At 34.8% G+C, this 25,127-nt stretch overlaps 1 protein-coding gene across 1 annotated transcript; it reads left to right on the top strand.

The window, feature by feature from the left end:
* Positions 1-1,131: 1,131 nt before the first annotated feature.
* On the top strand, positions 1,132-24,908 carry LOC138705196 (protein IWS1 homolog). The gene is made up of 6 exons (XM_069833936.1): positions 1,132-1,314; positions 2,923-3,119; positions 14,405-14,567; positions 14,899-15,031; positions 16,828-16,938; positions 24,680-24,908. The coding sequence occupies exons 1-6, from the start codon at positions 1,302-1,304 to the stop codon at positions 24,684-24,686; spliced, it is 624 nt and encodes a 207-aa protein (XP_069690037.1). The 5' UTR covers positions 1,132-1,301; the 3' UTR covers positions 24,687-24,908.
* The last annotated feature ends 219 nt before the right edge of the window (positions 24,909-25,127 follow it).

Below are 25,127 nucleotides of genomic sequence, written 5' to 3'. Positions count from 1 at the left end.
AAGATCCGGAATTATTGAAGTTATTTAGTAGAGCACGGAAATTTTTTAGAATTCGTTACCTAAATAGAAGGATACAGGACGTCAAAAGAAGAAACTGTATGAAGCGGAAACAATGGTTGCTGCTTGTCGTGTCCTTCACAAGACTAGCTGAGTCAGTTTAAATTTTGTGAAACATTCTTAAAATAAACTGTTCTATTTGTAAAATCAGTGTCACAAGTGGGAGACTTTCACTGCCCACTGCTATTGAAATCCCTCCTCAACCACTTCACTAAATAGTGTAGGTTAATTTACAAAATATTCATTTAACAATCCTGTATATAAAATTAATTATTAATTAGTTTTAGTGCACACACTACTCCAGTGTTATTAAGGGAAATTTAATACATTTTGCATGTGTAATTTAAATTCTGTCGTTTGTCAGTGTAGTTTTTATTTATTCAATACTACTTTAATATAATTAATATTTTGAGGCTCGAAAACAGAAATTGAAGTGTAAAATAAACTAAATATACTTATTGTGCAATGCGTATTCGTTAATAACTTTCTTTAAAATTGTACAGAAATATTCTACAAAGGTTAGAGATACAAAAGCAAGTAGCTACAATGAAGCATTCATAATAGTTTTTATATTGTTATAAGAATTTGGAAAGTAAACGATCATTGAATTTAAAAAAAAAAAAAAAAAAAAGATGGGATATTGAAGTGGGAGCCTTTACTCCTCCAGTGTGTTAAATGTTATGTTTTATTTAACGACGCTCGCAACTGCAGAGGTTATATCAGCGTCGCCGGATGTGCCGGAATTTTGTCCCGCAGGAGTTCTTTTACATGCCAGTAAATCTACTGGCATGAGCCTGTCGCATTTAAGCACACTTAAATGCCATCGACCTGGCCCGGTATCGAACCCGCAACCTTGGGCATAGAAGACCAGTGCTATACCAACTCGCCAACCAGGTCGACTCCTCCAGTGTGTATGTGACCCAAACAAATATATAAATATAGATATTTAAATCACTTGGTTATCGTAGAAAATGCAAGCTGAGGGTTGGCAATGAGTATAGTGTTCCCGTGGTGACGTCACAGATTTATAACCCTCTTGACTTTCCCTTTAAACGCTGTTATGAAGACACCTGTGAGAGCGATAGTGACCAACCGTCCACAGACCTTGAGTGAAAAGGGTAACTGAAGCACGCGCATTTCTCCATGTCGACATCTTTCCTGTGCTTAGCACATCTCGCACTACAGTGGAGGGTGAATGATGAAACGTGTCAAGGCCGACGATTCAAATGCTTTAACAATGTAGAATGGAAACATATGGTAACTATTTAAATTAAAGAAGTATTTTTGAGGTTTTTAAAACAAAACATATTTTTCTTTCGTACTTTTATTATGTGCACATGTGTAGCACATGAGCACATAAGTACCGGCCGCCCCTGGTTAAAGTATCATTAAACACCTTTAAAATCACTATAGTGTCTTATATATACCCTGTATAAGTACTAAGGTTTTATCAACATTAAGTGTTAGTTTATCTGCAATACATCAATCAACAATCATTCATTAGATTCAACACTGTATTAGAAGTGTTTATATAAAGTGATCATATTATTTACTTCGATAATCACACTTGTATCATCTGCAAATGAGATTACCTGGGACAAAATATGTATGGTTGAGGCTCAAGGTTTAATATAAACTAGACAATATCATGTATTTTTAGACAACAGTCCGAAGACTGGTTGGAACCTCATAAGCCATAAGTAACACCAATAAGGCATCACTCATGAGGCAGCTAAGCCGGGAGATAATGGGGTAGGGTGGCCAGTTCCTTTTCCCCTCCATTGTATACATCGCTGACTAGTAACATATTACACTAACCAGACTTCAGAGATATACAAACAGTAATTGTTCTTCTGACACATATCATCAAGTGAGGTGTACTGCCTGATAATAAACGCAACAGCCAGAACCAAAATAATTTACTTGCTCGTGAAATTACTTTACAATTTATGCACAGACAAACATTAAACTGGACTGTCTTGATATTCAACTTCAACACAGTCCTCAGCTTTCTGCATGTAATGTTGTTGTTGTTGTTTTCTAATGCCAGGCGTTTGACAATAAAGTCATTTGATCTCTTGCACTCCAATATTTTTCAAAGATATCATGGTCAGCCACTGAAGGACAGATTTTGAGGTGTTCCAAATCCATTTCTTGGTTTGAGTTGCACAATGGGCAGTTAGGGGACTGATATATTCCAATTCCATGCAGGTGTTTGGCCAAACAATTATGGCCTATTGCCGATCTAAATGCAGCTACAGACGATTTTCGTAGTAAATCGGGAATTAACTGTGGATTATGATGCAGAGAGTTCCATTTTTTCCCTTGAGATTTTGTTATCAAATTTTGTTTGTTGAAGTCTAAGTATGTAGATTTAATAAATCTTTTCACAGAGTAATACGTAGGTTTAGTAACAGGTCTGTAAGTAGCAGTGCTGCTCTTCTTTGCCAAAGCTTCTGCAGTCTCGTTTCCCAGGATTCCACAATGGGTTGGTATCCATTGGAATACAATTTTTTTATTGAGCGATATTAATTGAGAGAGCATTTTAGTTATTTCTGCTGTTTGAGACGAAGGTGTGTGTTTAGAGACTATTGATAGAATAGCTGCTTTGGAGTCTGACTCTGCATGTAATGTAATGGTACAAAAAAAAAAAAAAAACAAGAAAATCGGTATTAATTAAGCTGAAACTAATCAGAAAGATGGAGTGACTTAGTTCTTAAGTATTTACCACTGAAAGCCAACCAGTCAAATAACATAGGTAGGCCTACTTATATTCAGTCTTCTTGAAGGTAATTTCTGCAAGTAATATTTAAGAAAAATTGTTGTGTAGCCAGCAGTATGTCTGTAGTTGCAATTCTATTGCAGCAAGATCGGTGTCTGAACCAGCTGCAGATGCCTGCTATAAAGAAGATTGCAATGCTGCCCAAAGTGATGTCCCAGCTGAGGAAGCACAACTTGAAGCATGGGTGTTGTCCGTGCTGGCTGTCTGGTTAGCACCCATGCCTGGCGGCAGCATGCCCAGCCTCAAGATCAGAGATAACCTCCTCAAGCTGCTCTGGGAGGTAAGTCAGTCCTGTACCCCTCATAGTCAGTGGTTGCTCATAGGTATTGAATTAAGAGGGGCTGCATACAAAAATAAACCAAGCAACTTATTTTATTTAAAGATTAGTTCCATGCGCCTTGTCTTGTAGGTTGCAAACTTTTGAATCATCTTCTTATTATAATCCGGTATGTCGTTTAACATAGTCTTTACAATGGAAAACATAGCTAATGCGGTCAGTCTCTCTTCTCTCATCGTATTTCTGAGATAGGATTTTACTCTCTTCAAACAGGAAAAGCAACGTTCTGGTTCGGAAGTTGTCATTGGTATGGTGATAGCTATGCGTAGTAGTTTCACAACTTCTGAAAATGAGGCCTGCAAGTTCTCAGATAGAAAAAACTGCAAGAGCTTGACTGCATCACTGATATTTCTGAATTCTTGTCTCTGATACAACACAGTGAGTTCCGTTTTTAGTTTGTCTTCATTGAACATTGGAAAAAGCTTCACACATACATTTAGGTCATTTTCAGGAAATGAGCTTTTGTAGTATTCAAATTTTTCTTGACACAGAAGAGAAGATAATATCAGATGATCTATGAACTGGAATCGGGTGTTAGCTTGTGTGATAATGAGGTCACACACTTGCTTGGCTGCCACAACCCTTGTCTGAATCCCTTCGACCTTACGACGCTTTTTAGGGTTTTCATTTTCACAGATCTCGCTGCTCAACTGTGCACTGTTTCGTGCTTGCCTCATTTATTGTGATGTTGTTAGATGTTTCAGATTCCATTATGGTTTGAAAAAATTCTAGCAATGGCTCCTTCTTCTCATGAACAACATTTACTGTTCTTATTTTAAAACTCCATCTTTTGCCCCATCTGATGGAATTGTCTTTGAAACACATTAATCTAATACAGACTGTGAAGAGATCGAGAGAAGAAAGCAGGGATACTGGATAAAATATGCGAGTCTTTGTATTTTGTTTAGCGGCTCTTTCCATTATGAGATTCAACTGATGGGCACTTAATTTCACATTTCTCCAGAATTGTTAAAGTACTGAACTGAATAGACTGTAAATATTGTACAGAATTAAATATTGTTGCACTTATTATACTCACAACATTAAAGAAAATGTATTTAAAACTGCACACTACTAACAAACTGCTGTAAATTTTGCAGCGCCTGGAAACTCTGGATTCGGTGGCAAGGGCAGCAGGGGAGGGGTAAAACTAACGCGCAAAGCATCCGAGACGAGACTGGCAGCTCCAGGGGAGGAAGTGGCTTCCTCCTATAGTCCTTGTATCTGGCTTCGCTCTGGCAGCACCAGGGGAGGAAGTGACTTCACTAACGATTGCGTGCATGTCAATGAGAGCGAAATTTTATAAAAAAAATTCGAGCCACTAAATAGAGACTGTATAATAAATGTATTTCACAATATAAAACGAGACAAGAGCCACAAATGTCTGGGGGTGCTGCAACTCCGTAGCCCCCCTTCGAAGCCGCCCCTGCTCATAGTGTATACACTCAAAGAAACAAAAAAATTACCGACCATGTTTTTTGATGGTACAGTTATCCACATTAATTCAACACTAATATAAGTTACATTAACAAAATTAAAAGTAATCCTGATATTATGCATAGTAATCAAGATTTAGAATGGTCAGAAGCTACATTCATACCTGTAAATGCGTATTGATCTAAAAATTGATATTAGAGAGAATATTAGTATAAGGGTGAAGCCACATATTTCTGTTCAGAAGAGACTAGACATAAAATGAGTGAAAGACAATTGTGTAATATAAATAATTGATTAAATGGCGATCTTACTCGTGTTAATTGTGTAAGCCGCACATGCTTACACAATTAACATGAGTAAGATCGCCATTTAATCAATTATTTATATTCAGGTGTTAAAAGTAGTGTACGTAAGATTCAACATGAATTGTGTAATACATAATTTTAAAGCTTGAAATCTCTGTTACTTAAATCCATGGATAATTTTGCAAAAATATACAGCATTTTGAAAGGGAGCTTGAAAATGTTTCCAGTGGTGTAATTTTCTGTTACTTATGGGACAAAGTTTAAAAAGGCTTAAAGTTTAAATAATTTATTTGAAATATTTCTACCTATGTTTTCAAAGACATGTACTTAAAAGTCTTTCATATCATATATTTAAAAGATTTATCCAGTTTAAAAGTTTGTGGTATTCTGTTAAAAATGAAGACGATGTCCCATACGTAACAAATTAATCGACATTTTTAAACTTTGTGCCTTGTTATCAATGCAGAACAATTTTTAGTTTTTATTTTTTTAAAGTATGGTGTTATATTGTAACTGAAAATACATTAACATAAAAACGTGGGGTATGAAATAGGCATTAAATTTTATTTTAAAATCTGTTACTAATGAAACTGTTTCCTTAGATATTAAGGAAATTCCATTTTAGGGAGATATATGTTCTGTAATATTTGAGAATTTATCAGGTAGTCAGGTTGCCAGCAATATGGAGGAAAAGCCAACCCTCTATTATGGCTTTGGTATACATGATAACAACATATAATTAGTAGCCCATTACATAAAAACTTGATTTAATTAAAAGATAAGTTTCATTACTTATACGATTTTAGTAGGGCTGCTTGAACTAATGTGATTTTGATCATTATAATAATTTAACTTGTGAAGGAAGTTTTTGTTTCACTTAGGCCTATTTGATTAGTTATTTTTTTATTCATAAATATTGGTTATATAAGTTTGAGGTTAAGAAGCAAAAATATTTAGGTACAAAATTTATTGTAAATGTTATATAGGCATACAATATGATGTAATAGTCTTCATGGTGTGCCATTATTATCCACTTCTAAGGCATGGCTTCTATGACAGTTGCAGGAAGAGTGAGAAAACATAGGCAAAAAAATAAAATAAAGAAAATTCAGAGCTTAGGGAAAGTAAAAAAAAGAAAGGAGAGATATTGAGTGTATATAGAAATACTTAAGAGCTGTAAAATGAATAAGAGAGAGATTGATCGAGAAAGAATTTGGAAAAGAGAGAAGAAGAGAGTTCAAAGAGAGAGAAAAAAGTTACAAGCTGCTCAACCTCAGATATCAGATGCATCAACATCAAAGATTTCACTACAATTAATAGGCAAGGTATTCACGTGGGTTGAACATGTTGGCCTCGGTAGCGTAGTTGGTATAGTGCTGGTCTTCTACATCTGAGGTTGCGGGTTCAATCCTGGCCCAGGTCGATGGATTTTAAGTGTGTTTAAATGCGACAGGCTCATGTCAGTAGATTTACTGGCATGTAAAAGAACTCTTGCAGGACAAAATTCTGGCTCACGAGTGACACTGATATAACCTCTGCAGTTGCGAGCATCGTTAAATAAACCATAATTTAATTTTTCTTTCAACTTGTCCAACAAAACAAGTTCATGTTCTTTCCAACACCATTCAAAATCTGTCACCTTCAAAGGTAAAAAATACTTTCTGAAAACCTTAAACTCTATTAGATAAGTGATCTAAAGGAAAGAAAGAAACGGAGTGATGCACTAAGTGAAGAATAAAAGTGTGAAGTGATACATTTCTACAGAAGGGATGACATGAGCAGGATAAGACCAGGAAAGAGGGAGTATGTTTCTATGAAAAATCTTGAATCTCGAAAGTGGAAACAAAAATATAAAAGCATATTTTAATCGTGAAAATTCAAGAGGCATACAGTTTGTTAAAAAAAAAGACCATAATTTTAAAATAGGATTATCCATGTTTAAAACACTGAGACCATCGAAAGCATTTCCAACATCATGCAGAGTTCACAATGTATGCATGTGCTCATGTGAAAACATAGAAATGGTTGTGGAAGGGCTGAATAAAATAAATGCCAATATTTGCACTTCCAGCTGATGAAATTAAGATGATTGAATCCTTCTTCCTCTTCTTCTTCTTCTTCTTCTTCTTCTTTCTTCTTCTTTTGTATAGGCACATGGCCTGTTTGTCTTCACACAGGAGACGATTCAGTAGAAGATGACATCAGTCCTTCCTTCCACCATTCTTTTGGTCGGTTCACATCTCTTTTGCCACTGGGAATCATATCTCGTGCTATTTTAATAAGTCTGAGTTGTCTGCTCTGTCTATGTGCGCATTCCATTCTTTCTTTCTCATATTTATGAAAATTTTTTACGTCCATTATATTGCACTGTTGTCTCACATCTTCATTTCTTACTCTATCAAGTCTAGTTTTACCAACTATGGCTCATAGAGTATTCATTTCTGCTGTACGCATGAGTTGTTCAGTCTTTTTTGTCTCTGCACGGGTTTCTGTCTATACGTCATCACTGGTCTTATTGTGGTTTTAAAGATTTTCATTTTACTTTCAATACTGAGATATTTATTCTTCCATATTACATCCCATAGGCAACCTGACAGTCTGGAGGCTTTGGAGACTTGATCTCTTACTTCATTTATTACATCCCGATGACTTGTTATATTAACCCCTAAGTATTTGAAACTCATGACCTGTTCTATAATTTTACCATTAATTTCCAATTTGCATCTTATTGGATATTTAGATATGCACATACATTTTGTTTTCGTACTTGATACTGCCATATTGTATTTGTCTGCAGTTATTACAAATCGGTGAAGTAACCTTTGAAGATTATCTTCAGTGTTGGCCATCAAGACAGCATCATCTGCATAGCATAATGTGTTCAAATGTTTATTTCTCAATGAATATCCGGGTAAATGTTTTACACTTGCTATTAATTTATCCATCACCAAATTGAATAGAAAGGGGCTAAGTGAGTCTCCTTGTCTAATACCTGTAGAACACTTTATTTCATATGTTAGCTTATCATTCATACATATTTTTGTTTTTTTATTTAAGTTCAATTCCTGAATTAACTTAAGCAGTTCTTTTGGAACATTGTTATCTCTTAAAATTTCAATTATATCTTTTAGTCAGACCCGATCGAATGCTTTTGTAAGATCAACAAAGCATAAATACATTGGGTTTCTAAATTCAATCGCTTTTTCGACTATCTGTCTTAATATAAAAATAGCATCTATTGTGCTTCTGTCCTTTCTAAATCCTTGTTGTTCTTCCCTTATTTCAATATGTTCTTGAAGTCTTTTTTAGATAATCTTACTGAACAACTTTTGTACAGATGACAATAAGGTGATTCCTCTGTAATTTTCTGGGTCATGTTTGTTACCTTTTTTGAATATAGGGACTGTAATACTGGTTTTCCATTCATTAGGAATTACCAGTTCCTTCTTAATTAGATTAAACAATTTAGTAATTTCTACTATCAGTCTTCTGCCTCCAGATTTTATAAATTCATTGCTTATTTCATCAACTCCTGGTGCTTTTCTTCCTTTCAATTCTGTTATAGTATCTTGTACCTCCTGTTCTGTTGTCCAGATATCTTCTCCTTCTAATTTCGTAATGGCTTCTTCCTCACTGTTTATATCTTCTGATTCAGACATATAATAAAGGTTTGTAAAATATTGCTTCCATATATCTTTATTAATTGCATTAATCCTCACTGTCTCAGATATATTAGCTTTTCGTGTTTTTAATAGCCTCCAAACTTTCCTCTGAGCTCCATACAAGTCTTTTTCCATTCCCTTAGTGAATGCTTCCCAATATGACTCCTTTATTTTCTTAATTTTCATATTTGTTTCATTTCTAATTGTTTTATATGCCTCTTTATCTTCTGGTTTTTGAGTACTCCTGAATCTTAGGAACGCTTCTTCCAAAATTCAAAATTTGGGTATGTAAGGCACACTCTGAAACAATCTTTTAGTTATTATTATTAAGTTGAATAGGGTAACTTCATATTAGTGTGTCCCATACGTAACCAAACACTTGTCACACTTCTCAGAAATTATATTTTTGTGATTGGAACATATAAAGGAAAATCTTTGATCTGATAGCTCATGTTAAGTATATATTGTAAAGTAATGCTGAGCACCAAAAAGCATTTTTTAGCTATAAGTAATTTCAGAAAAAATGAAGTGGAAATAAACCAGTGATTTTCTACTGTCCCGTACGTAACCGGTATTAATATTTTTTGCACTGAAATGAAATTTTTGGATTCCTGACTTTGGTATAATGTAAGAAAAAGCATTCTGTTGAATTATATGTAAGTCTTTATTTTTAAAAACTGTAAATTATATTCCAGTTCAAGAAAATGTATTGCAAAATGTCCCATACGTAACACACAAATACTGTGGCTTTACCCATATGCTAATCACCTTCAATGTTACACACGTGCACCTTGTATCTCATTCATAACAAATGAAAAGCACGTCAGCCTACTAAGAAAATGTTCCGTGTTCAAGCCCTGCCTGCGAGTATTTTTTTATTAGGATCTATTGTCACATCTTTGCAATTTGAACATATGTTGCTCAGAATTATTTTATGTTTCCTGAATACATTTTGGGAAAATTATGTAGCCCAGGAAAGGGCTGTTTTTGGCTGTCATTCAATATACACATCCTTAATCTCTATTGTCACAGACTTCTTGTATTCGAGTGGGAAGGGATACCAGTGGCGGCCGGTGAAGTTTGGGTCTAGGTGTTGCACTTTCCGTGAAGAGTGGGGTAGAATTAGTTACCTTTATCGGTACATGGTCGTTTTAATCCAATGCTGGTACTTAAATGATTAATATCAGTAATGCCCGTTCTTGTCCACGACTGTTCCCCATCAAACAAAATACACGGAAAACAAAACAGTGCCTTTTTCACTTCACAATCACAATTATTGTAAATTTCCTTTCTAAAAATTCTCTTGAACTGTCTTTTCCCCATAGTAACTGTCTCGACAATATTTAGATCAGGCAATGGTCTACCAAGTTCTTAAATTTTTTTATTTTTCGTCAGAAAGTACAGAGAAGTTCTTGTTTTGTAAACTATTTACAGAATTCATAATGGTGAACGCACGTATATCACAAACTTGAAGAAAACATCAGTTCACTATAAAAATTGTGATGACTACCGCAATTCACATAAAACTCATTAAACTCCAGAAAAGTTCCTGTTTTTTAAACAACTTACAAAATTCATAATGTTATATGCCTAAAAGTACCTATGTCACAAACTTGACGAAAATATCACATCCAATAAAAAAAAAAAATACATTATGCAGCACAATTCACATAAAACTACTTAAATTCCAACAAAAACTAAATATTTAAGAGAGGATTAAATGGATTTCACACGATTATAAAACGACTGGACCACGTGCTCACCTAGCTACACGTTGGTCGGGAAACAGGAAGTCAGGAAGTGAGAAACCACGTGAGAAACGAATACTCGGAAAATTTCGTCTCAAGTCACGAGTCATCCAGCGAATGGTCCGTTCGAAATGGTCACTTCTGCAGTCTACGGGCAAATACAAGAACTATTTGCTTCCTGTTGTTGCAAGAGCTTTGCCGCGACCAGCTGTGTTAACTGCTGGGATAGGGAACTCTGAACTGAGCCTAACTTCAATACCAGCCGCTACACGAATCTGGCTGTTGCTTGAGCCTCACAACGACCACTTCTGAAGTATTCACAATTTGATGAATTTTATAAAAGCTGATTATTTTATACTCGAATTCTTGAATGATATATAAATAAAACATGTGTATATTTAAATTGGACGAGAAGGAAACTTAAAATATGTTTAGTTATTTAATATAAACAAAATTTTAATGTGCGGGAAAAACTTGGTCGTTGTGCAGTGCTGCAACATGATCAGCGGCCGCCACTGAGGGATACACTAATTAACCCTAGAATGTTATCGTACGTAATTTTGACGTATAGTTGATCCTCACTGGTTTTCTCGCCAAGTGAGCCCCTCCTTCCTCTAGCTATGCCTCCACCTGTCAGTTGCTGACTATCAGTCATGACAGCAGGTTGTAATTTACATGTTTAGCCAGGTTATTATAAGATACTAGGGGGATCCAGGAAATAACGACCGTTCGCGCATACCCGCCGCTCAGCTGACTCCCCTTCCTTGTCTGAAGGTCAACTGGCTTCCTTAACATGTGTTCTCATAATGTTGTGAGTACTGGTTGCAACAAGTCGCCATTGTGCATTTTGTGTTACTTCAAAATGAACGACGTGATTGACAATCCCGCCGACTGTGAGGTGAGGAGTGTGATTCGATTTTTGAATGCCCGACATTTGAAACCTGCAGAAATTTACCGGCAATTGAAAGAAGTGTATGGTGATATTGTAATGAATGAAAGAAATGTGAGAAAATGGTGCGAAATGTTCAACAATGGGCGAACAAATGTCCACGATGAAACTCGACCCGGATGCCCATTACTCATCACAGAAGACCTGAAGACTAAAGTGAACGACAGAATCTTGCAAGACAGGCGCACATGACTCGACGAATTGCATATTGCCTTTCCTGACATTTCTCGTTCTTTGCTTGGTGAAATTATGTCGCAACATCTTGGCTACCACAAAATCTGTGCACGATGGGTTCCATGGCAACTGAGTGACCAACACAAAACTCAGAGAATGGCCTCAGCATTGACATTCTTGATGCGATATCACACAGATGGAGACGCCTTTCTTGATCAAATTGTGACTGGTGATGAGACCTGGGTGTCTCACAACACCCCAGAGACCAAGCGCCAATCACGTCAGTGGCATCATCCCTCATCACCCAAGAAACCGAGAAAATTCAAACAGACTCTCTCAACACAAAAAGTCATGGCTACTGTCTTTTAGGATCGCAAAGATGTTCTTTTGCTGGATTCCATGCCAAAAGGCACTACGATCAATGCAAATCATTATTTGAGACTTTACGAAAACTACGGCGAGCCATCCAAAACAAGAGGCGAGGAATGCTTTCGAGAGGAGTTGTGCTTCTTCACGACAACGCCCGCCCGCCCACACACTGCTGCTTCAACTCGAGAATTGCTGGATCAATTCGGTTGAGAGATCTTTGATCATCCGTCCTATAGTCTAGACCTTGCTCCTAGCGATTTTCACCTTTTCACTAAGCTGAAAGACTTTCTGGGTGGTACGCGTTTTGGAAGTGATGAAGAGTTGAAGAAGACAGTGAACACCTGGCTTAATGAACTGGCGGAAGAGGAGTATAACACGGGAATTCTAAAGCTTGTGAACAGATACGACAAATGTTTAAATGTAGGTGGTGATTATGTAGAGCAGTAAAGGAAGCTTCAGTTATGTAACAGATTTTGTTTTTTCAAATAAATATATACATTTTTTAATTATTACAACAAAACGGTCGTTATTTCCTGGATCCCCCTCGTATATGTATTTCATGTAAGTTTATTTTCATGAAAATAAAAATTAGAAACGAAAAAGAGACCTAAACAAGTGACATTTCAAAGAAAAGAATAAAACAATTATATTCCGAAACGAATATAGAATCCAAAAGCACTCTTTTCGCCTATTACGTCATTTTTCCGTATGGTAACAATAGCAATACAGTACTACACAATGACGATAGCATTCTAGGGTTAATACTCACAGAAGCATATTATAAGATTGACCAGAAAATAATTTATAATTGCCAATTATAATATAATTACAAGTAATGGTATCAAATGGCTGTGTATTCCACTCTTTAAAGAATGAAGGACGGAAGTATGAACAAAATATTTAAAACGTTCTACTTAAATAAAATAGTCATAAATTCAGTAATAATTTACAGAGTCTAGTTAACTCAGTTTTTTTTTTTTCTCACAACTGGAATTATTGTATAACATTCATATTATAAAAATGTTAACACTGCAATATTAAGTAAAAGAAACAAGAATGAAATGTGTATAAAAGGGTAACATAAATTTAATTATTGAATTTTTTAAATAAATTTTATAATCACATCAATCAATCAATCAATCAATTTTCTTAATGTATCCAGCTTTTTGCTGACAACATAAAGTCCACTATAGTCCACTGTAGTCTATTCAGTTGTTGTTATTCACGAGAAATGAGGGATATTTTGATTGGTGTTTATTATAGACGCCTGTTGCTAGTAGCCAGATTTGGGGTGTAGTCAATGCAGGGCTGTGTCTTCTGCAACTGGTACTGATGACTTTAATTTACTACTTTTGTGGTTTATGGATGGACAGTATAGAAGAATGTGTTCCAGATCTTCATCATGATTATTACACCACAGACAAGTAGGATTATCAGAAATGTGAAATCGGTGTAGGTACAATTGCGTGACAATGTGACCTGTTCTGGCTCTTGTTAAAAATGTTTGAACATGTCCAGGTAAGTTTTTGTACATTTCCAGGTCATTTGGTTTCTTTTGTACAGACTATAATTTTTCCTTTGTCAGAAGAGAGCCAATTGTTGATCCATAGGTTTATAAAATGAGACTTTACTGACGCAAAAGCACTGAATAGAGATATCACTTGAAGAGGTCTTGGTTGCAAATATGTTGCCTGTTTTGTAATATTATCGACTTTCTCGTTTCCAGTTATACCACAATGACTAGGTATCCAATAATCATATGAACGAAAGAGAAAATACAGCTCACGAACATTTTTGATTCTCAATGAGTTTTAACATTAGAAACACGTTTCATAGCGAATATAACACGAGGTGCAGACAGAATCATGCAATAAGGTAAGCTCGGTCAAAGCTGTTAAACTAAAATTGGTATTGTCAGTTCGAAATAGTTTATCGTTTTTCATTTTTATATTATCATGTAATGCACATTATATTGTTCTATAGCAATATACTTGAACAAGATGTTACGACAGCAATAGTGGAATAAAACTATTACGTGAAAATACAAACTTAAAAGAAATCAAGCAATAAATGGGGATGAAATATTGCAAATTTTGTTTCTTAAAACAGAGCAGTTTGTGTTGCAGTAGGTAGTCAAGCATTTTGCTAATGAGCTACCACACATTTTCAGAATAAGACTTTGCCAACGTGTTTTCCACATGTATACCTGGTGAAGAGCACGGTCATCTGAAGACTTATTTGTTCTTAAATTCGTGTATATGGAAGTTTCGTGAGTTAAATAATAATCTAAATTAGACACAGATAGCGGCAGAATAGGGTTAGGTTTCGTTCTAAAGTAGTGGGAGGGAAAACAGTAAGTGGAATCATAGAGATAGCATGATGAAAAATTTCTGTATAGCTGTACAGCACGGGCACTATGAAGACGTTTCTCAGCTGGTCAGTTTTTCTTCTCGTGAGTCTACGTATGGATGCAATTTGCAAACAGGTATTTTTATAAATTAAGAAGCAAGTGGGTTTAACGCGTTGCAGTGGAACAGCACAATTAATTATTATAAACTACTTAATATCATGCTCATGTCTTTAGTTCACAGACATCAGTCGAGATACTCTTAAGCAATCTGGTATTGGAAAGGCAGTGATGTACCTGTATAAGCACCCCAAAGAAACTAAGGAGAACAAGGAGCATGCTCGCAAACTTATGGATGAGTGGGCTCAAACCATATTCAGTATATCGATTGACTTCAAAGGTAGGTGAATTTGTTTAGAATTGATAGGATTACATTATTTAAAACGTGCAGATGATAATTTTATTAACTACTGATACTTCAGGACTCAGAAATGTTTGATAAAATATAATACAAAAATTAATACTTAACAACTTACGAACGCAGTACAAAAAAAATTCTTATGATTTCCATTCATAACTATGTAAAGCCACTTGATACAGTAAGTTTCATGAAAATTCCAGGAAGTCAGATTCAGTGTGTTGATTTGACATGAAATGACTCAATTTTCATATTTGTAAAGATTGAAATTCTTGAAGAGCGTTGTTACTGAGCCGAGTATAATTTTGTGTAGACACAAATAAAGAGGAGTGGAGGCAGCGTGATCTGGAACGGATGCTTAAAAGGCAACACACCAGAGACAAAGAAGATCGTCAGGATAAGCAAGACTTTGACAAAGCGCTGTCATCTGGCGAAACAGGGAGAAAGTAAGTTTTTGATTTGTTTGTTTGTTTGAAGTTGCTTTAACCTTACATCTTATCTCTACTAGAACTATAAATTAAAACAAATACTACTTAAATTAAGTTCAATTAATGCAATAAAGATTACACAAACAGTAGCTTGAATTCATAAATTAATTGGTTACATTTAATACTCTTTATTTGTAATCGGGTAAATGAAGGCAAAGATAAGAATTTGATAGAGATGTTAAATTATAGTCATATTACAACAGTTTTTTTCTCATGAGTAATTAGAATATATGAGATGTTCCGTAAGAGAGGGGAAAACCTGCCAAATGTACCTGTAGAGATAATCGATGTTCAAAGTATTTTACCTGTAAAAGAGATAAGGGCGAATCCGCCAAGGACAAGTCTATAAATAATGATAATTACTTTGTACACACTGAAAAACGAATACCTGTATTGAAAATTGCAATTAAATGTCACAATTTAATATTCCAACTTAATAGTGATCATAGATGACAATGAATTCACCAATATTATGAGAAAAATTTGAAAACAAAGGGTGTAGAATGAACTCAATTACTTACTTACTGGCTTTTAAGGAACCCGGAGGTTCATTGCCGCCCTCACATAAGCCCGCCATTGGTCCCTATCCTGAGCAAGATTAATCCAGTCCCTACCATCATATCCCACCTCCCTCCAAACTATTTTAATATTATCCTCCCATTTACGCCTTGGCCTCCACAAAGATCTTTTCCCCTCCGGCCTCCCAACTAACACTCTATATGCATTTCTGGATTCGCCCATACGTGCTACATGTCCTGCCCATCTCAAACGTCTGGATTTTATGTTCCTAATTATGTCAGGTGAAGAATACAATGCGTGCAGTTCTGCGTTGTGTAACTTTCTCCATTCTCCTGTAACTTCATCCCTCTTAGTCCCAAATATTTTCCTAAGAACCTTATTCTCAAACACCCTTAATCTCTGTTCCTCTCTCAAAATGAGAGTCCAAGTTTCACAACCATACAGAACAAACGGTAATATAACTGTTTTATAAATTCTAACTTTCAGATTTTTTGACAGAAGACTAGATGACAAAAGCTTCTCAACCGAATAATAACAGGCATTTCCCATATTTATTCTGCATTTAATTTCCTCCCGAGTGTCATTTATGTTTGTTACTGTTGCTCCAAGATATTTGAATTTTTCCACCTCTTCGAAGGATAAATCTCCAATTTTTATAGTTCCATTTCGTACTATATTCTGGTCACGAGACATAATCATATACTTAGTCTTTTTGGGATTTACTTCCAATCCAATCGCTTTACTTCTTCAACTAGAATTTCCGCGTTTCCCCTAATCGTTTATGGATTTTCTCCTAACATAGAATGAACTCAATTAATAATAATAATAATAATAATAATAATAATAATAATAATAATAATAATAATAATAGTAATAATAACAACACAATCGCACTGTGATGTGACATATACAAAGTGTCTGAATTGGTATATATTATATTTCATGACCAAAAACGAAAGAGCAAATCACATTTATTCTGTTTATTTCCTTCTGTGAACGTAAAACACAAGTTGAAGCCACAAGATTCATTCCCACAGAGATTACAAACACAGTCCAACACAGATCTCGTAGGCTATAGTTCGAACTTTTTCCACTAGAAACAGTGCTCGCAATGGCTAAGTTTGTTAAAAGTGCCGAGATCTCCCAAAATGACCTACTCATAATTTTCGCGACATCTCTTGTAGCTTTTATAAGGTTAGTTTCAATGACTACACAGGTCGTTTTTCATGTTTCAGAGCACTCTGCCCTGGTGAAAAAGGTGGAGTGGCTAGGCACATGTACCAGAACCTACTAATATGGACTACCTACTGCGTCCCAAATGGGAAAATGAGACAGACATTAGCATGGTAAGTGTGTCATGATTGACAGCAACTCTGTTGTGTTAAATAGGATGGTTCTTGTAAGAAATTCGGGAACAATTTTGTGTTGTTTCGGTAAAGGAAGATAAAAATGAGTTTAGAGATAAATGAAAATTAAACTTCTACACAAATAAAACACATCAACTGCTAGTATTCTTTTGATTTCTGCACACTGACTTGTATAATTTAACTTGTATGTTCATCTGGAGAACGAAATTCCATCTGCAAAAAAAAAAAAAAAAAAAAAAAAGACTGATCCTCCTTTACCCGAACACCACAGAATTATGATTTTTAATTTCTCTTCATAATAATAATTTAAATTGTAATTTACATTGTTTCACTTACACTAATGAGAGAGAAGATCTATCATTTTGTAGTTTTATATTAAAATATTACGATATTGCGTAATGTTTTTGCATTGCCTTATAATTCTGTGATTCCAAGGCGAAAGTTGTCGTATCAATTTTTGGCGAAACGATATTTTTTAATATGTTGTGCATCCTAAAGGTATCTTTATTGTGACAAAAAATGATATACATATTATCTGTGGTATTTTTCTCTCTAACCCATTGTTTTATAACTGATTATTATGAGTTTATACAGTCGTTCAAACCGTAAAAGCATAGGTCTTTGAAAAACTGCAATAAATGGCTTATCACATTTTGTCTTGAAGCCACAGATTTATCGGAAATACTGCATGTTGTTGTCGAATGAAAATTAAAAGTTGATTTGCATCATTCTTTCTCTAGTTTGAGTTATGCCTTACCTTGGTGGGTAACCGTGGTGGAACACAAACCCCCGATATCCAATATATTATTTAAGGTGTATACATTATTGAGTTACTGCATTACAGTTTAGCAAATACCATACACTGTTTACAATATTTACAGCTAAGTGTCATTTTTACCAATGCCGGTAAATTAATTTACCTCAGTTTGCTAAAACTTGGTTAATAACATGGTCTCGGGTAACACTCAACTCTGTGGTCACCACACCTTTTATCGTCTTAGTTTTCTAAAACGTAAATTTTGTTTCAATTCACTTTGATCCTTAAAATTCTCATTTTGGAACCAACACCATCTGTTTGGAACTGCTCGAAAGAAGACCATCTTGGAAGAAAAACTGACTAACATCATACGAGTTCTTCATTATAATAAAAGTAAAAACAACTGAACATGAGTATCTCGACAGTGTAGTTGATTATAAAAACAGTTTTGCTACCATAAAGAACGATGTGCGTTGATGAAAGATGAAGAAAAAGAAGAAGTAAAGGCCTTACATGACATACAAAGAGAAAGATCTGTCATTGGAACTCGTACAAAAGCACATAAATGTGATTGAAAACAAATTAAAGTCATGGAGTTACATCCAACTTTAAAAATAAGTGGAAAGATATAGCAAACAGTTTAATAAAATCTCAAGGAATGTAACTGTCAGTTAATACGTCTGTATCATAGTGAAGCCATTTTTACATAAAAAGGTAACAATATTTATTGCCAATCTCGTTAGCTAAGAATAACATTTTTAGTTTGAAACTGTCCGCTTGCCCGAGTAAGTTTCGGCATTCAGCACTTGCAAAATGCAACACATTGTCGTCCTGATGGATAAGGAGCCAACCAGTTCGTAATGCAAGAGATCCAAAGAAATTAAATCATTAATTTAAAAATTTTAAATATGTATGTTTTATATATCTTATTTTAATAATTAAAAATCCTTGCACATTAGAAATTAAATAATTCTTGTTTGTACTGCCACGTAAAAATATCAACTCTGTAACATAAGTCGATAACTTACCTTTCAACAATGAATTTGTCTCTCAGAGCATTGAATATTTTTTCATTGATTCTGGTTCACGTTAACACTTTGTTTAAAATACTTAAAATTGTTTAATGCCACGTTAAAAGTGTTAAAATTTTTAAAAAAGGTTATGTACCTTAGACAGATGGCCCGTTTCGATGTTGGTTCTGTGTCATCTTCCTACGAACTACTGATGTTCCTGTTGATCTTGGATACTGCCATTTGCATTCGTCAGTTATAGGGGTGGGGGTGTGTTGCTCTTGTGGTGGGGGGTGGTTGTTTGTGTGCTATGTATCATGATGTGGAATAATGTGTGGGTATTGAATTGTAATTATGTATTAAGTATATGTTGTGGGTGTGTTATTGTATGTTTGTATATTTCGTATTGTACTTTGAACACTACATACAAAATGTTTATACAGCCAGTGCTGACATACTGCGGAGAAATTTTAATTACTTCACCTTTCATAAACGAAATAGAATATGTTCAAAACCAAGCTCTCAGATTCATTACTGGTGGAATCAAAACAACTCCAATAGATTCTATGAGATTCCTCACTAATATTAACAGCATCAAAATGACAATAGAAGAAAAAGCACTGATTCAATATGAAAAACTTATCAGATTACCAGGAAATAATTGGCATTCATACAGTCCTCTCTATAGATTAAAAACTCAAAAAAGTTTCATATCCAGGGTTCAAGAATTAACACAGAAAATCAATATCCCGAATTTAAAAGAAAACCTACAAATTAAACCAAACCCTTTAACTCTATTAAATATATAATATAATCTAAATTTAACAGAAGAAATACTAAAATCAGAAGTAAACACTGAAATACTAAAACAATTGTCTTTAGAGACAATTAATATTAGGTACCCTCCACAAAACTGGCTTCATTTATACACTGACGGATCCTTGATCTCCAGAGAACAAGGTGCTGGTGCAGGTGTTACGTACTGTCTCTTCTCACTTTATAGATCTCTTGGGTATGGAACAACAAGTTTTGATGGAGAAATCATTGCAATAAGTGAAAGTCTCAGGAGTCTTCTATGCCACATCAATAAATTTAAACATGCAGTTATATTGTCAGACTCCAGAGCAGCTATTCTATCAATAGTCTCTAAACACACACCTTCATCTCAAACAGCAGAAATAACTAAAATGCTCTCTCAATTAATATCACTCAATAAAAGAATTGTATTCCAATGGATACCATCCCATTGTGGAATCCTGGGAAACGAGAATGCGGATGCTTTAGCAAAGAAGGGCAGCACTGCTACTTACAGATCTGTTACTAAATCTACGTATTACTCTGTGAAAAGATTGATTAAATCTACATACTTAGACTTCAACAAACAAAATTTGATAACACAATCCCAAGGGAAAAAATGGAACTCTCTGCATCAAAATCCATAGTTAATTCCCGATTTACCACGAAAATCGTTTGTAGCTGCATTTAGATTGGCAACAGGCCATGATTGTTTGGCCAAACACCTGCATAGAATTGGAATATATCAGTCCCCTAACTGCCCATTGTGCAACTCAAACCAAGAAACGGATTCGGAACACCTCAAAATCTGTGCTTCATTGGCTGGCCATGATAATATCTTTGAAAAATATTGGAGTGCAAGAGGTCAAATGACTTTATTGTCAAACGCCTGGCATTAGAAAACAACAACATATTTCGTATTGTTCTAAGATGTTTAACTGTGGACTTTTTGGTATGATGTGTAGAATTTCCATATCTGTTTCTATATTATTGTAGTCATTATTATTGTTGATAATATGTTCTGCGCAATTTGATGTGATGTAGGGTTTGGTTATAGCTTTAATGTGTTCATTATATCTTGTATGAAAGGATCTTCCTGTCTGTCCTATGTAAAAATGTGGGCAACTATTGCATTTTAATTTGTAAACTCCAGTTGAATTATATTTATTTGAATGTTTAATGTGATTATTTAGATATTTCTGTGTTGTGTTATTTGTTTTGTATGCTATCTTGTATTTTAGTTTTCTGAATGAAGTTGCAATTTTGTAAGTATTGTATTGTGATACCGTATGCTAATGTTATGTATTTATTCTCATGCTGTGTTTGTGTTGGTTTGTTCTGTTTTTGTTTTGCCTTTTTTATTAGTGTGTCTATCATGTTAGGGTTATATCCATTGTCTTGTGCTATATATTTTATTGTGTTTAGTTCTTCAGTATACTTGTCATTGTTCATTGGTATGTTAATTAATCTGTGTGTCATTGTACGAAAAGCTGCATGTTTATGTTGTATGGGATGGTTTGATGAATTGTGTATGTGTGTTGTAGTTCTGGTGGGTTTCCTGTATATTTTGAATTCATGTCTATTATTTGTTTTGGTTATGGTGATGTCTAAGAAATATATTGTAGGTATTGTATTGTATTTATTAACATTCCATGGTATTCATACATTGCTTACAGCTAGAATATGGAACAAGTCAAAAAACTTAATACTATTATAAAGTCTTAATTTATAGTCACAGTCTAGATGAAATATATACAGACGAGATTTACAATATAGGTAGTCTACTAGTACAACACAAAGTATTAGTATCAATTTCATGAAGTGTTATTGAATGTCATGAATTCACCTACAGAATGGAAGGCGTGAGAAATTAGGTACTTCTTTAATTTGGCCCTAAATAATTTTATGTTTTGAGTTTCTTATTTTATATCGATAGAGAGGCTATTAAAAATGTTTACTGCCATATATCACAGTCCTTTGCCGATGAAGTATGAAAGTCATTTTTTTGACGTGTATTTATGCTATGAACTGTTCAATTAGTTACAAAGTTTTCACGATTACATAATAATAATAATAATAATAATAATAATAATAATAATAATAATAATAATAATAATAATAATGATAGTTTTATTTTCCCTGGCAGAGTTAAGGGCATCAAGCCTTCTCTTCCACTCAACCAGGATCAAATCACATACAGAAAAATACAAACCGGTATACAAATATTAACTTAAAAATAATAATAAACATAATTAAGTAAAAAGAGAGAGATTACATACGAGGAAGATTATTAATGGAAAGATATACTGACAAGACATGGGAATTATTTGTAGTTTTTTTAAAATAGTCCTACACGATTCCCTAGATTTGGCACCTATTATTATTCTAATTACTCTTTTTTGTAATAGAAATATACTCTTACTATCTATGGAATTTCCCAAAGATTGTGCGATAGTAGCGATCTTAATGGCTAGCAACTAAATTTCAACTATCATTGGATGCATATTCCCTGCGTATTGAGCTTCGTGACTGTATGTACTAGACTGTGGTAGTACTTCCCTTTTCAGTCTCTAGCCAATATTGATCCTAGTTTTTAATAACATGCTTCGCTTTATACAGGGTGAATCAAAAGTCTTTAACCATATAAATACCTTCCATATGCTTGATTTTCGATTATTATTGGTGTTACCAGTATTTGTAAGACCAAATTCTCTATTAGTGACACATTCGATTCTACTTCTCAGCTATTTCAAAAGCCGCCATTTTGAATGCAACTTTGAAATTTTAAATGGAAAGGGGGGTCATGTAGGTACCGGTACTCAAAATCATGTGAAATTTTGTGAGAAAAACAATGGTGCAATCTGTTTTGAGATAGCTCTAATAGTTTTCATGTTATTTAAAGATAACTGTCATCATGACACGAACATTAATTACTGCATCTACGGATATTTTGTAACATGGTACAGTACTAAGGAGGCTTTGGAAATGGTATTTTTATGCAATTCTGGTAATTAACTTTTCCTGCTTTACTGTTTGATTAAACTGTGACACTTTCAATGCATTGTTGTTATTATTTGAAGCTTCCCTGTAACAAATTTCTTGATTTTCGTGATGGCATTATTGAAAGAAGGCAGCTTGATAAAGGCTATGAAGAGAAAATTGAGAATGTGGATAGAATATTTTCCCGGGTGACTTTAGCACAGGCTTCTTTAAATGTTCGACATTCTCAATTTTCTCTTCATCCTACCAAGCTCTTTATGTAACCCCAAAAGAAAAAAATCACGGGATGTTAAAAGGGGAGACCTGTCCGGCCATTCTACTGGTCCATGTCGGCCAATCCAGTGTCCAGGGAACTGTTCGTCCAGTCTGCTGCAATATTTCTGAAGAATATCAATTCTTTCCTCTTTCGATAATGCCATCATGAAAATCAAGACATTTGCTACAGGAAAGCTTCAAATAATCACAACAATCCATTGAAACTGTCACAGGTTAACCAAACAGTAAAGCAGGAAAAGTTAATTACCAGAATTGCATAAAAATACCTTTTCCAAAGCCTCCTTAGTATTGTACCACGTTACAAAATATCTTTAGATGCAATAACTAATGTTTGTGTCATTATGACAGTTATCTTTAAGTAACTTGAAAACGATTAGAGATATCTCAAAACGGATTGCACCATTGTTTTTCTCAGAAAATTGCACATAATTTTGAGTACCTACATGACCTCCTTTCCATTTAAAATTTCAAAGTTGCATTCAAAATGGTGGCTTTTGAGTTAGCTGAGGGCTAGAACCGAATGTGTCACTGGTAGAGCATTTGGTCTTACAAATACTGGTAACACCTATAGTAATCGAAAATCGAGCATATGGAATATATTTATATGGTTAAAGACTTTTGATTCACCCTGTATAATAGATGCAGAAATTATGTTATTGTCTTACATGCACAGTTTCAGCAGAAAGAACTAGTAAAGTTTAAAGTGAGAATTTCGTTGCAATAAGAGGAAAGCAATAATAATAGCTTATCCATGAACCCAGAAAAGACTAAACTAATGACTGACGCGTCAGAAGACCGGATCCACTTAAATGGCCGGCCACTAGAATATGTGGAAGATTATACCTACCTGGGCCAGAACCTGTCCTTCTCCAGCAACTCAGAGAAAGAAATAAAGAGACGAATCAGCATGGCGTGGAAGAATTTCTGGTCTCTAAAGTTCATACTTACAAATTCCAGAAGCTAAGCTTAAAGATTGAGACCCTGGAAAAATGTATATTACCAGTCCTACTGTATCGATGCCAAACCTGGACCCTAACATCAAGACAGAGGTGTATGCTTCAAACCTGCCAACGCAGTATGGAAAGAAAAAACCTGCAACTTTCTCTGAGGAACAAAGTAAGGAACGAGGAGTTACGCAACTTTACTGGCATGAAAGATGTCCTAAACACTGCCGAAAGCCTGAAGTGGAAATGGGGAGGGCACGTGGTAAGAATGGACAACAGAAGATGGACGCATAGACTGACATTGTGGGATCCCAGGATCGGCAAAAGAAGAGTGGGATGCCAGACACCTAGATGGGCAAATTTCTTCAAGAAGAAAGCAGTAGCACAATGGACGAGCAGTACAAGAGACAAACAGCTTTGGAGAAATCTAGAAGCCATCTCCTCAGTGTGTAGTGTGGTGCGAATAGGTAGCTTAGAAGTGCATGTAGTGTTTAGCTTAGTACATAGAAACGAAGAAGTGCAGCCAAGTTCGATGATATCACTTCTTAGGACCAGCTCACCTAACGAGTGAAGTCTACTGTCAATCAGGAGGCCCTTGCCCTTACGGGATCTAGCAGGCTAAATTTATTTATTTACTAATAATAATAATAATAATAATAATAATAATAATAATTTTCCAGATATATTCTATATGAGTGTGTGTGTGAATATTTTCTTTTTAAATAGATACAGTTAATATTTTCAGTAGACTATGCATTGTACAGCATAGCAGTACACATTTTCTCTACTAGCCCAAGGTGTGGCATAGCCCACGACTTTAGAACAGCTTTAGACATTCTGCACTTTAATGAGATGGTTCCCATTATTGTAAAGGTTTAATGATAACCTTAGTCGAATATATGAAGCTAATTTTGCTTGTCACTTTTTTTGTGCTTCAGTCCATAAAGAAAAGGTTGAACCCCTTCGAAAGGTGTTTGCTGAACATGAAGCGACTCAAGATGCAGGAAAGACGAACTGTGTCTGTGACTGTATCCATTGACGGTCACAAAATGGAAATATGAGCTGTTTAAATGCTTGGAGAGTCTGAGAGTGAAGAACTTTGGTGTCGTGTGAAATTTGTGTGTAATATCGATATTTTGTTTGTTTTAATGTTAAAATTTTGTTTAATAAAATAAAATTACGCATTTTATTTCAGTTATGTCGCAATCTCTTTCACTAGAATTGAGAAATATTTCAGAGTTCCGTATTGTTGTTGACGTAGCCTTTTCTTTAGTGAAATTCCTACGTGAGGAAACAGACTGGTGGAGACGTGCCGGTAGGGTAATTCAGAGAATTACAACGAATTTTGACAAAAAAAAAATGAAATTTTGGTTTTATCGTTTTTCG

This window comes from Periplaneta americana, chromosome 8, assembly GCF_040183065.1.
Source record: "Periplaneta americana isolate PAMFEO1 chromosome 8, P.americana_PAMFEO1_priV1, whole genome shotgun sequence".
In the NCBI taxonomy this organism is placed as follows: domain Eukaryota; kingdom Metazoa; phylum Arthropoda; class Insecta; order Blattodea; family Blattidae; genus Periplaneta; species Periplaneta americana.
This window is presented reverse-complemented; position numbering and strand designations above follow the sequence as displayed.

Coding starts and splice junctions, on each gene's coding strand:
- LOC138705196 (XM_069833936.1), top strand. Junction 14,568..14,898: donor TATATCGATTGACTTCAAAG/GTAGGTGAATTT, acceptor AATTTTGTGTAG/ACACAAATAAAGAGGAGTGG. Junction 15,032..16,827: donor TCTGGCGAAACAGGGAGAAA/GTAAGTTTTTGA, acceptor TTCATGTTTCAG/AGCACTCTGCCCTGGTGAAA.